The sequence below is a fragment of the Cynocephalus volans genome, chromosome 10 (genome assembly GCF_027409185.1).
Source record: "Cynocephalus volans isolate mCynVol1 chromosome 10, mCynVol1.pri, whole genome shotgun sequence".
In the NCBI taxonomy this organism is placed as follows: domain Eukaryota; kingdom Metazoa; phylum Chordata; class Mammalia; order Dermoptera; family Cynocephalidae; genus Cynocephalus; species Cynocephalus volans.
Genome location: NC_084469.1, coordinates 111475071 through 111487761, shown reverse-complemented (window position 1 = coordinate 111487761; position 12691 = coordinate 111475071). Strand labels below are relative to the sequence as shown.

Sequence of the window (12691 nt, the reverse complement as noted above, 5' to 3'; positions counted from 1 at the left end):
CAGTAATTAAAAAAAAAATAGTTAGATCCAAATTATGTTTCTGGCAGATAGAACAAGTTAAAGTTACCCCCTCTGAGGGCTAAAGCTTTGTACTAATATTGGTGAAGAAGACACATTTTCATTTTCCTTTTTTTTACATGAGAACTTCTTAGAAATACAAGAAGACTTTTAAACTTTTTCACTTGCAAGTTTGTTTCCAAATAGCCCTCTGAGTACTTATTTCCATTTTAGCTTAGGAGAAACAGCCTTAAAAATAGTTCCTATCAGGCTCTGAATATCAGACTCCATGTAGGCCAATTTCTGCCCATAGAGTTCCTTAAAAAAAAAAAAAAAATCCCTTCAAATACTTTAATATCAGGTTTCAGCCAGGATAAACAGTAAATTTTCCTGGCAGCATTGAACTCATTTTTAAAAACCAAAGGCATACCTATTCCAAGTGACTCAAAACCAGAACCAATAAGCCTTTTATGATATGGTAATGACATAACCCTGGATGCAAGAGGTGTCCTTAAAGATGAGGCAAAAGATACAGCCCTCCCAAGATCCAGGGCCCCTCCCAAGATCCAGGGCCCCTCCCAAGATCCAGAGTCCCTCCGAAGATCCAGACCGCTCCCAAGATCCAGGCAGCCAAATGAAAGACTTTAGACAACCCTTCTGAAAGCTGGCAATGGTCTATAGGATGATAGTCACCTTAGAGGTGTGATGCACCTCTCTGTGTGGCCATCTACATACTCTCGGGCTCCCAGTCTCATGGATTGACCACATGCAGCCGCAGATCCAACAACATGCACATCTCAGCAGGCAGAAAGCCACACCAAGTTCTCAGGACACAAAAATAGACAAACAGGAAAGCAACAGCTGTGCCTGGAAGAGAAAAGATCTGACCAGGTCAGCTAACTTGTGCCTCAGGAGATCTGGAATATGTCAGTAATCAGATCCACCTGTCCTGGAAAACGTTATCATAACACTGTTTTACTTAGAAGCAGCCATAATGGTCCCAGAAACCATAAAATAACCTAGAATGCTTCTTGTTACTCTTACCTTAGATCCCTGCATGTAGGATGTAACCTAGTAACAATCCCGAATCTGTATGTCATGTACAACTAACGCAAGAGCAGATGATGGGGGCTGGCCAGTTGGCTCGGTTGGTTAGAGCATGGGTTATAACCCTAGTTCAAGAGTTTGGATCACCTTACTGGCCAGCTGCCAAAAAAAAAAAAAAATTAAAGAAAGAACTGATGAAGTAATTACACAGGGCCCTTTTTCTCTCCTTTGACCCTTCCTCCTTCTTGTGATTGTAAAATGCTAAGCTCTGCTGGCCCTCTTTGGAACACATTTTCAGGGTGACCCGATCTATGTGTCTCCCCAGTTGCAATCATCATATTGGCTCAATAAATCCTTGCTATATGTACTTGGTCTCAGTTTATTTTATTTTATTTTATTTTGACCAGTAAGGAGATCTTAACCCTTGACTTGGTGTTGTCAGCACCACGCTCAGCCAGTGAGCTAACCGGCCATCCCTATATGGGATCCGAACCCATGGCCTTGGTGTTATGAGCACCGCACTCTCCTGAGTGAGCTACGGGCTGGCCCTGGTCTCAGTTTCTTTGTTGGTCAATAAGTGCTTTTCTCCCGCCAATCTGAACCTGGAAAGGAAGGGACAGGGAGAAATGTTTACTTTCCCCTCTCTTGACCAGGCACTGCAGTCAGAAATCCAGGAGACTGACGTGGTGAGAATTCTATCTTCTGCCGGCTTAGGTCCTAGGATCTCTCAGCTGCAGCCCCCCACCCCCACCCCACCCCCAGGTGAGCAGTGTCTCAGCCAATGCTATTCCATACTCATCACTAGAAACTATAGGAGAGATAAAATTTTCTTCCACCATCCTAGGATCTCTGGCTGGGGACTGACATAACACAGATTAAGGGGTAGGGGCCAGCCCATGGCTCACTTGGGAGAGTGTGGTACTGATAACACCAAGGCCATGGGTTTGGATTCCTATATAGGGATGGCTGGTTAGCTCACTTGGGAGGGCGTGGTGCTGACAACACCAAGTCAACGGTTGGGATCCCCTTACCGGTCATCTTATTAAAAAAAAAAAGAAAAGAAAAAAAATAGATTAAGGAGGAAAGCGTACAAATTTTCTTTACACGTACATGGAGCCCTCGCAAGAAAAATAAAGACCCAAAGAAGTGACTAGATCTAAGTGTTTATATGCTAGATTGAACAAAGAATTACGAATTATGAATTGTGAATTATGGAAAAGTAAAATATATGGGGAGACTCAAGGAAGATTAGTTATTTTATCAAATTCTGTTTGTACAGATTTCTCTTGGCCTCAACTCCCTGTCTCTGGTGATAAGAAAGTTTCTTCCTGCTGGTACTGGGCAGGAACCTTTCACGTGGGAATTTATCTCCTGCTTTTGGAAGAAAAAGGAAGGTTGGAGCACCTTCCTGCATCCGCTGTTTTTCTAGTGTCTTTAACTCAAAATAATCAATATGCCAACTTGGCATATTTTGGAGTGGCATGTCCCAAACTCCTCCAACAAAAACGCACAAAATCACAGGTCCATATATCATAAGCTGTTCTTCCTGGTGGCCAATAAATTCTCAATTGATCCTCCACTGTTTCTCAGCCAGCAACCAATAATTCATTTACAGATTGGGGTGGATTGTCTCACCACCTGGCAGAATTCATTTGCATGTCTGTAGCCAAGAATTATATTTTGCTGTTGTCAGTTATAACTACAGAGTTCATAAAATACCTCCCATAGAATCAGAATCAGAAAACCCTGAAGGGTGTTTTCTAACATGCGCAACATTTTTTTGTAAAGAGCCGTATAATAAATAGTCTCGTTTTTATGGGCCAACGAATGGGGGCACTGCTGGGTTCCAATAAAGCTTTATTTATGGACATGAAAATTTGAATTTCATATCATTTTCACAAGTCACAGAATATTACTTTGATTTTTTCCCTGACCATCTAAAAAATGTAAGAAACATTCTTAGCTCGTGAGTCGCACAAAAACAGGCAGCAACAGGATTTGGCCCGCGGGCAGTAGTTTGCTCTAGTAGAAAATGTATAGGTTTGCATTGAAAATCATTTTTCCCTACAGGAACACAGGAGGTAAAATGAGGATATAATTTTTTCTGCAGCAGCACAAAGTTGCTGTGAAATGGGTTAATGCAAGCAACACGCCCAGAGCAGTGCCTAAATATTAATGATTATTATTCGGGAACCGAGGTCAAGGTCCAGCTAAGGTCATGACCAAGGTCAGCCTCTACACCAGGCTCCAATTGAGCTGCGAGAGCAGCACCTTAGGCGTCCCACCTCCCCCACTCCCATGAGTCTTTGCGGGATTGCACTTCCTCCTCCGTAGCTGTCATGGGACAGATCTATCCCTTACTCAGCCATTCCCGGAAAATCGGGAAATCTAGAAACTAGACAGCACGGTAACCGTCTACGATTGCCCATCTGACGCGGGAGGCGGAAAAACAGTCAGTGATTTGCCGCGTGAAGCTGGTTTGAGATTGGCCAGTGCATTACTGGGCTCGTAGGTAGGCGACGTACCCATAGGCCAGCGCAGGAAGGGGCGGGGAAACAAAGGTGCAACGTCACCAGTTGGTGTACATGACGTAACGCGATTCTTATTTTCGATTGGTCCGCGAGGCGCGGGAAGGCGGTTACAACTTCATTCACAGATCGAGCCTGGACTAAGACTCCTGCCTCTTATTGGCCAATACTTCTCGGGGCGGGCAAAGTGGAACGCTGAGGCGATCAGTGATTGGCCGTTGCGGCGTGGGGTGGGCCTGCGGACGCGAAGGCGGCGTTCGATTGGCCAGGGCGGCGCGGGACGGGCATGCTGGGCGCGGCGGTGAACTCACGATTGGCAGGCGCGGGGTCGTGCCGACCCGAGCACCGGTTCCTGGGTCCCGGCTGGAGATGGCGCCGGGCGGCTGGCGCTGGCTGCGCGGCCTGTGGACGGCCGGGCAACCCTTGTTCCAGGGCCGTGCGCTTCTCGTCACCAACACGCTGGGCTGCGGCGCGCTCATGGTCGCTGGGGACGCCATGCGCCAGTCCTGGGAGATCCGCGCGCGGCCCGGCCAGAAGTTCAACCCGCGGCGCTCAGGTGAGAACGCCCGCGCTGCCGGCCCTTCAGCCTGGGGGCCTTTGACCCCGACCTCAGGTTCTCAGACCCTTGACCAGACCCGCGGGCCGTGACCCCTGATCCGTGGCTTCAGTTCCTGATAGGACCCTTGATCTCAGCGTGCACCCTAGACTCTGACAGCACTTCTCGGGGTCTCTTGTCCTCTACCTTCCCCCGGGGTCCGTCACCTCCCAACCCAGGGGTGGGTCTCTGTCCCCGCAACCTCAGGTCTCCACCCCCTCCCACCCCTGGGGTCTCCGCCCTCTGCCGAGGAACCCCTGGAACGGTGGGTGCCTGTCCGTGGGGCTTGTAATGGAAGAATACACAGGTGGACTGTCCCCGTTTTCCAGCTGAGGCTGAGGTTCTGGGAGAGCTAACCCGGGTTTTAGCCAGAGAAGGAGTGGATTGAGGGGATTGCCGGCCTGACCCGACCCCTGACTCTTATACTACCCTCAGCAAGCATGTTTGCGGTGGGCTGCAGCATGGGCCCCTTCCTTCACTACTGGTACTTCTGGCTGGACCGCGTACTCCCCGCGTCGGGCCTCCAAGGCCTCCCAAACATCTTCAAGAAGGTCCTCGTGGACCAGCTGGTGGCTTCTCCCATGCTGGGCGTCTGGTATTTCTTGGGTAAGGAGCCCCATGAGCTTGGGCTTTGGCCCTCAAAGGTCGGGAGGGGCAAAGCCAGTTTTGTGTTAAGAAGGATGCCGAGGTGGGTTTCTGATGTGCCTCCTGTGTGTGTGGCCCTGGACTGGGCATCAGGTCACAGTGGTGACCGAACAGACACAAGCTGACCCTCAGGGGGCCACTGGGGGCTGATTTGAATGATGGTGAGTGTGGGAGGGAAGAGGACAGTGTCTGATGGGGATGCACTGGGCGGGAGGTTGGGAGCCCTTCCCAAAGGAGAAAAGTCTCAGCTGAGACTGAAGAAGGAGCCAGCAGCCCATGCAAAGGCCCTGAGGCCAGAAGGAAGAGGCACTTTGGCTGGGGGTTGCCGGGGTGCAATCTCTGCAAGACTCCTGGCAGAGCCACTCATTCCTCACCTCCAGGCTCAGTTTCCTCCTCTAAGGGAGAAGTAATAAAACAGTATTTCTCCTTCCTTCAGGACACGTTTATGTACATCGTGGTCCCCCTCCCTGAGACACTCTGTCCCTCAAGTGTCCTGCTTCGCCCCCTCCTCCATCATCAGCCCATCTCACCTACGCCATCCTCCCCAGCTTCTGACACGTGCATTTCTTGATTCCTTCCCAGGCCTTGGCTGCCTGGAGGGCCAGACATTCAGTGAGAGCTGCCAGGAGTTGCAGGACAAGTTCTGGGAATTCTACAAGGTGGGAGTGCCCGCCAAGACCCCGCCCACCTCCAAAGCCCCCCCAGACACCTGCCTGGCCTCGCCCTCTCAAGCCCCACCCCTCATCACGCTCTGCTCATCTCCGCAGGCCGACTGGTGCGTGTGGCCAGCTGCGCAGCTGGTGAACTTCCTCTTCGTGCCCCCCCAGTTCCGGGTCACCTACATCAATGGCCTGACGCTTGGCTGGGACACATACCTGTCCTACCTGAAGTACCGGGTGAGAACAGTGGGCAGATCAGGCACCCAGGGTCCTCCCTGGTGGCCACATGTGAGATCCCAATGGCAGTGCAGCCACCTTTGAGGGTGGGTGTTTTCTATGCCCCTGACCAGCCATAGCCCAAGGTGGGTGGGCGACGAGCTCATCACCAGCAGGGAAGACCCAGCCCTTCTCTGCCGTCTCATGCGACCTTGGCCAGGTTCCTGCCATATGTGGAGTGGGGCTCACTCCAGGCCAAGGGCAGGTGCACAAGGACTCGGCTGGGAGAAACGTAGAGATGAACCCAGCATGTGACCAGATCCTCTTGTGTGGACAGATCCCAGGCCCCCTGTCATCCCCAGGCTGTGTGGCTCTGGGCACCCGAGCAGACTGAGCTGCCCACATCTTCCCAGACCGGATGCCAGACAGGGCAAGGCTGACCACCAGCTGCCCAGCCTCACAATCAAAACGGGAACAGGCTTCTGCAGCAAGCCAGGGTCTTGGGCCTCTGGCTGAACTGCCCTTTCTAAGCCCATTGCAGGGCCTCAGTTTCCCCATCTGAAACAACCACAAAGATGAACAGTCACCCTCCAGCCCTGCTCACCTTCTCAGCAAGAGCTTCATCTGACCTGTGACCAAGATGCCCCATCTGCAGCATGGTGCCCCAGGCCAAGCACCAATCCTTCAACACTGCCGTGGGCCTGGCTGGGACCCAGCAGCCAGACTGGGGCTCCCTCAGATCCTGGAACCAAGTCAAGGACATGGTCCATCCCCTCTGAGCAGGGGCTGACCTGGAGTCGGCCCCCAGAAGCTTCAGGCAGGGCCAGGCCAGGTCTCCTTCACTGGACTGTAGAAATTCCATTAAACTCTCACTGTAATTGAAAAATCTTGTGGATGACTAAAGCCAGCACAGGCAGGCAGGGTTCATATGGACGCAGCACGGTCCATTCGCTTTATTGGGTTGTGTGTAATGTTGTTATGACATTTCCTAGGGGACTGGAGGGCATGTTTGACACTTGTGACGTCAAAACAGGTCTGTGGGGGGGGGGGGTCCCCAGGGTGGTGAATACTCACAGCACTCCCCTACCCCAAAAATAAGACTTTTGGGGTAGAGGAGCCCAGCAGGCAGGTTGCCGGACTCTGATCCCCATGGTCCACATAGAGACCCCCCCCAACAGTGGCCTCGGCCCACCACAGCAGGCCCAGCCACCTTCCATCACCCAATCAGCCTGCTCTGGGGTGTCATCTGGCCCCCTCTTCACAACCAACAACTGTTGATGGGGGTGAATTTTTAAAAAAGGTGGGTTCTCAAGAAGAAGGTGAGCGGTGTGTTCACGGGGCCACAACACGCCACGGCAGAGTGGGGACAGGACTGTATGTACAGGACCGGTGGGGCGTGGGGTGGGTGGGGAAGCCCAGGCCCCTGGAGGACATCATCAATAAATAAATAAATAGCTACGATAATAAATAAGGGTGATGGGCTAAGTCAGGGGCAGGGGTCTTGAGCCCATGGTCAGTGGGGGCCAGGTCAGGCCTGGGGAGGGGTGGGCTGGGGCAGGGGTGGGGCAGCTTTCAGCAGGCGCAGTCCTGATGCGGGGGCGCCTGCTGGTCAGTGAGCTGCGGGCCCTGCTTGGTGCCCGTTACTGCAGGGTCAGCCGTGTCCAACGACTCGGACATCTTCTCACAGATGACATCCACCAGGCGCTCAAAGGTCTGCTTGACATTAATGTTGTCCTTGGCACTTGCCTCAAAGAACTCGAACCCTGTGGGCAGGGAAGGGAGGAGTGAGGACCCTGGCCACCCCACTCCCAGAGAGCTTCTCTGAGGGAAGGGAATTGCCAGTGCTAGCCAGCTCATTAAAGTCACTACAAGTCCCATGGACAAGCGACCTGGGACTGTCACCCCTGTACTTCCCACCTTCCTTTCTTCACCCTAAAATTTCACTCTCCAGGGCTGTGGCAAAACACCCCCCCACCACCCCCACCCCCCACTGTCCAGCCCAGCCCTGTGCACTGGCCCTGGAGGCCTCTGATATACCCAGATGCAACTGTGCCCTCCCCAGCTCACATACCCTCCATGGCTCCCTACTGCCCTCAGAAGAGTCCTGGCTTCTCATCACATGGTTGAGGCCCTGCATGATCCGTCATATCTCCTCCAGGGATCCTCATGTTCCAGCCATGTAAAACCATTGCCAAAACACACAGGATCTTCCTCACCTCTGGCCTTTGCCCAAGCTGTTCCCCTGCCTGAAAGACCTTTCCTTCAAGCACCAGAGTCACGACCCACCGCCCACTTCCAGGAAGCCTTATCCACACCAGGGGAAGCCTGGGCCGCTCCACAGACTCCTCCAATCCGAGTCCCTCCTTCAACTCCACAAAGCTAGAAGCCTCTTGGGGGCCCAGTAACACCCAACACTGGACAGGGAGGGTGTTGGAATGAACAACTCTCTGCACAGTGAACTCCTATATGTCCATCAAGACCCATCTCAAATGGCAACTTTTGCAGAAACGGCAAGTTGCCTTCATTGGAATCCGAGCCCTGCCATGGCTTTGCTGTGAGACCTCAGCTGTGTCCTCTGCCCTTTCAGTATCCTTCTTCTAGCCTTGTGGGTCTGCAGCCCTCCTGGGCACTCACCGAGGTGGTCAGCCAGCTGCCGGCCACGTTCCGACGACACCACCCGCTCGTCCTCCATGTCACACTTATTCCCCACCAGCAGCACCTGGGCGTTGTCCCAAGAGTAGGTCTTGATCTGGGTTGACCTGCAGGAGGCAGCAATCGAGGAGGTTTAGGGCTTGGAAGTTCCAAGCTCCACCCGAGGACTGGCCCAGGGCCTGTGTCCTAGCCCCAGGGAGAAAGACCCTTAGCCTGACCCACAACCCTCCCCACCCAACCTTCCCCGCATCTCCCCTTAGCGCACCCTACTCCCCCCCCCCCCACCCATTATTCCTTGAACCTGGCAGGCTCAGTTCCTCCTCACGGCCTTTGTCCTGCTGTGAACACACTTTCCTCTCTGCATCAACGCTGCTCCTGCCTCCAGGAATCCCTCCTGGAAACCCCCACCTCCTGCACTTTTCAAGAACAGCTCATATGCTCTTTTCTCCCTCTGGGGGTCTGCTCCAGAAGTTCTCCGCTCTTCAAAGCCCCTCTTTCAAGCAGTCTTTCCCACCCTTCACAGATCCCTGCCCCCAAAGAATAATTATCCCCTCTTTAGCAAATTCAGAAAATTTCTTAAAATGTGTTATTTCTGGGCAGAAAATCTAAATGTTACAGCCTCTAACCTATGTAAACTGTCCTTGTAATTTCTGTCCCCATTCCTCCCAGATTTTTCTTCCAAGTGTTTAGTTTCATTTTTCCATCTGAAATCCTCCCCCACACTCCGCCTTTTGTTTTTTGCACCAAGCCTAGCTCAGACGATGGTCTGAGAGGGGGTGGGGCATGCTCACCAGTCCTGCACAGCGTTGAAGGACTCTTCATTGGTAATGTCATACATGAGGATGAAGCCCATGGCACCCCGGTAGTAGGCTGTGGTGATGGTCCGGTACCGCTCTTGCCCTGCCGTGTCCTGGGGAGGAAGAGACAGGTCAGAGAGGATCCACACATAAGCCCCTCAGAAAGGAAATGAGCTCTGAGATGTGCCAGTCCAGCCCCCTCGAGGCCCAGAGAGGGGTAGGAGTGTACCTGGGGGCATGAAGGGTCGGGAAGGGCATGCTTGGTCACCTGCAGTCTGAGAAAGTTAGTGCTCCATCATCCCACGACATCATATTACCTGCAGAATTGTTCTCTCATTCATCAACAAACATGTAATGGACACCGACCTGAGCCACACTCTGCTGGGCACTGGGTACGCAGCTGTTAACAAAATGGACAGAAATCTCTGCCCTTGTGGAACTGACAGCCCAGCACAGGAAACAGACAATAACTGAAATCCTATCTTGGAGAGTGACATGGACAGAGGAGAAAAACAAAGGCAGAAGAGGATGGAGAGTGTGGGGTAGAGGACAGTTTAAAAATCTGAAGTTGGCAGGCTGGTTAGGTCATTGGTTAGAGCATGGTGCTAATAAACACAAAGGTCAAGGATTAAGATCCCCTCACTGGCCAGCTGCCAAAAAATAAAAATAAAATAAAAAAATAATAATAGTAACAATAAACCTGAAGGAAGGGAGGGAGGGAGCCATGTGAGGACCAGGGAGGAACACTCCAGGCAGAGGGCACAGCCATGCAAAGGCCCTGAGGTGGGACAGTGCCTAGTGTGAGGAGCAGTGTGAAGGCTGAGGAGGAGATGGAGGGGGACAGACCAGGCAGGGTTTCCTGGGCCTGGGAGAGAATGAGTTTTACCTGAGTCAGGTGAGAGCCATGGAAGGGCTATGAGCAGAAAAGGGACAGTTCTGACATGGGATTAACAGGCTCCCTCAGGCATCTGTTGGGTTGAGGGAGGAGGCCAGGAGACCCCGGGAGAGCCACCTGCATCTGTCCCAAGGAATGAGGATGGGGGCCAAGATCCAGCTGAAACCTCATATAGAGTTTCACATGGTAGTACTTGAAGATGGGGAAACTGAAGCCCCAAGATTAGGTCTGTCTCCGTGCCTCTGCCCCCTAGCACGCAGTAGGCACCTGATAAATGCCCAGTGTGTCAATGAATGAATTCAGCTGGGAAAGAGGTAGACAAAGCTGGGCTACTTTCCCGGGGAAGGGAGACTTCCAAGCCGGAATTCCTCCAGCCTCACCCACCCAGATCTGCAGCTTGATCCTCTTGTCGTTTCGGTAGATGGTCTTGACCTTGAAGTCAATGCCCACGGTGCTGACGAAGGCAGGTGTAAAGGAGTCATCGGCATAGCGAAAGAGGAAGGATGTCTTGCCCACACTGCTGTTGCCGATGATGAGGATCTTGAACATGTAATCGAAGTTCTGATCCGAGGACTCCTTCTGCCCGTAGCGTGAGTCTGTGGCCGATGCCATCTGGGGTTGTGGGGTGTAGGGGAGGGTGAGGGGGACTCACTGCATCCCCAACTGCCCAAGCCCAGGCACGGGATGGAGAGCTCAAGAAAGGGACCCGTCAGTGGAGATCGTTCTGATCCCATCAGGAGCCCCAGTATTAACCATGGTGCCCCCGGCAGAGGGCGGTCCGTGACCTTGAAAAGCCAGGTTTCAAAGGAGGAGCTCAGAGGGACGCAGATGGGGACACCCCTGCAGCCCCCTCCAGCACGCTGAGCCCCAGGTCTGGCTGTAACCCTAAACCTACGACTGCGCCCAGAGCGGGTGACTGCGGCCAGCCTCGCCCCCATCAGTCTCTCATGGTTGCAGAGCAGAGCTACTCAGACACACGTGCACACGCACATACGGTCCCGCGGGGACGAGCGTCCGCAGCCCCGTTCCCCCGACCCCCCAGGCTGGGAGAGCTCTGACCTAGGCAGCTGCATCGCGTGATAGGAGCGGGGCGTGCGCACGCTCACGTGCATACAGTCCCGAACGCACTCACCCGTACACGCGCGTGCACACACAGGCATGCGAACACACCCGAGAGCCCAGAACAGAAATGCAGACGCACTTCTGCACACTGACTTGCTTACAGAAACGTGCAAAACCACCCATGCACAGGGCTCCCCCCACCCACGCGGGCGCGTGCACATCACCCACATGGACACGGACCCCCGTGCACGCATGCACGGCCCTACATGCACACGCACAGTCCGCGCGTCTCCCTCCGCACGAGTGCGGCACGTGAGGCCCAGACCCTCAGGGGGTAACAGGAGCATACCCAGGTACACAAGCAAGGGTACGCACAGACCCGCCGGCGCAGGCGGGCGCGCACACGCGCGTGCACACCACGCGCACGCGCACGCAGGAGTCTCCCGCGCTCACAGCTTCCCGCAGGGCCCTCGCCGCCCCTCCCCCTCAGCCGCAGAGCGGGGCGGGGGGGGGGGTTGAGTGCCGAGGATCCGGCAGGTGGGGGGCTCGCGGGCTCAACCCTCTCCCAGGCCCGCGACCACCGCGTCCTTCCCCCCCATCCGACCCCCAACCACCTCGTCCCCCACCTCCGCCAGCCCGTCAGTCAAATGAAGGTTAGGCCGGTGCTGGGGGCGGGAGCATCTCGGGCCGCCCGAAGCTCACCTTGCCCTGCACCGATGCGGCGGCGACCCTAGCGGCTGCTACTTTCTGGGCGGCGGCAGCGGCGGCGAGGGCCCCGACACACTAATGTGGGGCTGCGCGGCGGCGGCGGCGGCGGCGGCTCAGGACCCTGCAGTCCACGGTGACGTCCCGCAAAGGGCGGGGCGGGGCCTCACATGCATATAAGGCCGTGACGCCATCCGGAGGCGGGGCTGCGCGGGGGATGTGGGCCACTGACGCGCGCGGAGCCGGAGGGGGCGGGACTTCTGCTCAAATGAACGCATGAGTGGGCGGGCCCTAGTGTGGGCAACCCGTAGGGGCGGGGCTGCGCAGGCGTCGGCTTTGCGTCTCAGCCGCTTCAGGGAGGCGTGACTGATCTGCGTCCTTCCATTGGCTTAAGGGCTCAAGCGACAGGCCGACAAGCCAATCAGCGATTGTCAACGCCCTCCTCCTGTCCAATGGCGGTTCCCGGGTGATGGAAGGGCCGAGAAGCTAAGGCTTCGTCTGAGCTGGGATCTTCGTGGGGTGGGTCCTTTACCCGCCCGCGCCCGCCCTGCTATGACCTCTCGTTCAGTGCCCCCCACCCAATTTAAGAAAGCAGGAACTGAGGCTAGAGAGATGGGTTGGAGAGCTGCTTTACCCTCTCCCACATTTATGGGGTTCAAAACAAATATGAAGAAAAAAGGGGAAATAGGGGTCAAGAGAGTGGGGCGGGGCTGGTAGAGGCTCCACTCCTTCTCGCGTCTCCGAGGTTAAAAAAAAGAAAAAAAAGGAGTAGAGGTCAGGAGAGCCATTCCTGCCCACCAATTCCCGGGAAAGACAGAAGGAGCTGATGGATGCTCGGGAACCCCTCTCCTCCCTGCAAACCCATCACAGAGAGAAAAATCCGAAGAAAAGCC

At 54.5% G+C, this 12691-nt stretch overlaps 2 protein-coding genes across 2 annotated transcripts; one reads left to right on the top strand and one right to left on the bottom strand.

Moving 5' to 3' along the window:
• The first annotated feature begins 3878 nt into the window (after positions 1 to 3878).
• MPV17L2 (MPV17 mitochondrial inner membrane protein like 2) lies at positions 3879 to 6573 on the top strand. Its single transcript, XM_063110281.1, has 5 exons — positions 3879 to 4128; positions 4603 to 4773; positions 5395 to 5471; positions 5580 to 5708; positions 6025 to 6573. The coding sequence occupies exons 1-5, from the start codon at positions 3942 to 3944 to the stop codon at positions 6079 to 6081; spliced, it is 621 nt and encodes a 206-aa protein (XP_062966351.1). The 5' UTR covers positions 3879 to 3941; the 3' UTR covers positions 6082 to 6573.
• A 32-nt stretch (positions 6574 to 6605) lies between these two features.
• On the bottom strand, positions 6606 to 11938 carry RAB3A (RAB3A, member RAS oncogene family). The gene is made up of 5 exons (XM_063110280.1): positions 11796 to 11938; positions 10416 to 10643; positions 9131 to 9249; positions 8322 to 8446; positions 6606 to 7450 (listed from the first exon to the last, which is right to left on the bottom strand). Exons 2-5 carry the CDS (start codon positions 10641 to 10643, stop codon positions 7260 to 7262), a joined length of 663 nt encoding a protein of 220 aa, XP_062966350.1. The 5' UTR covers positions 11796 to 11938; the 3' UTR covers positions 6606 to 7259.
• Between the last annotated feature and the right edge of the window lie 753 nt (positions 11939 to 12691).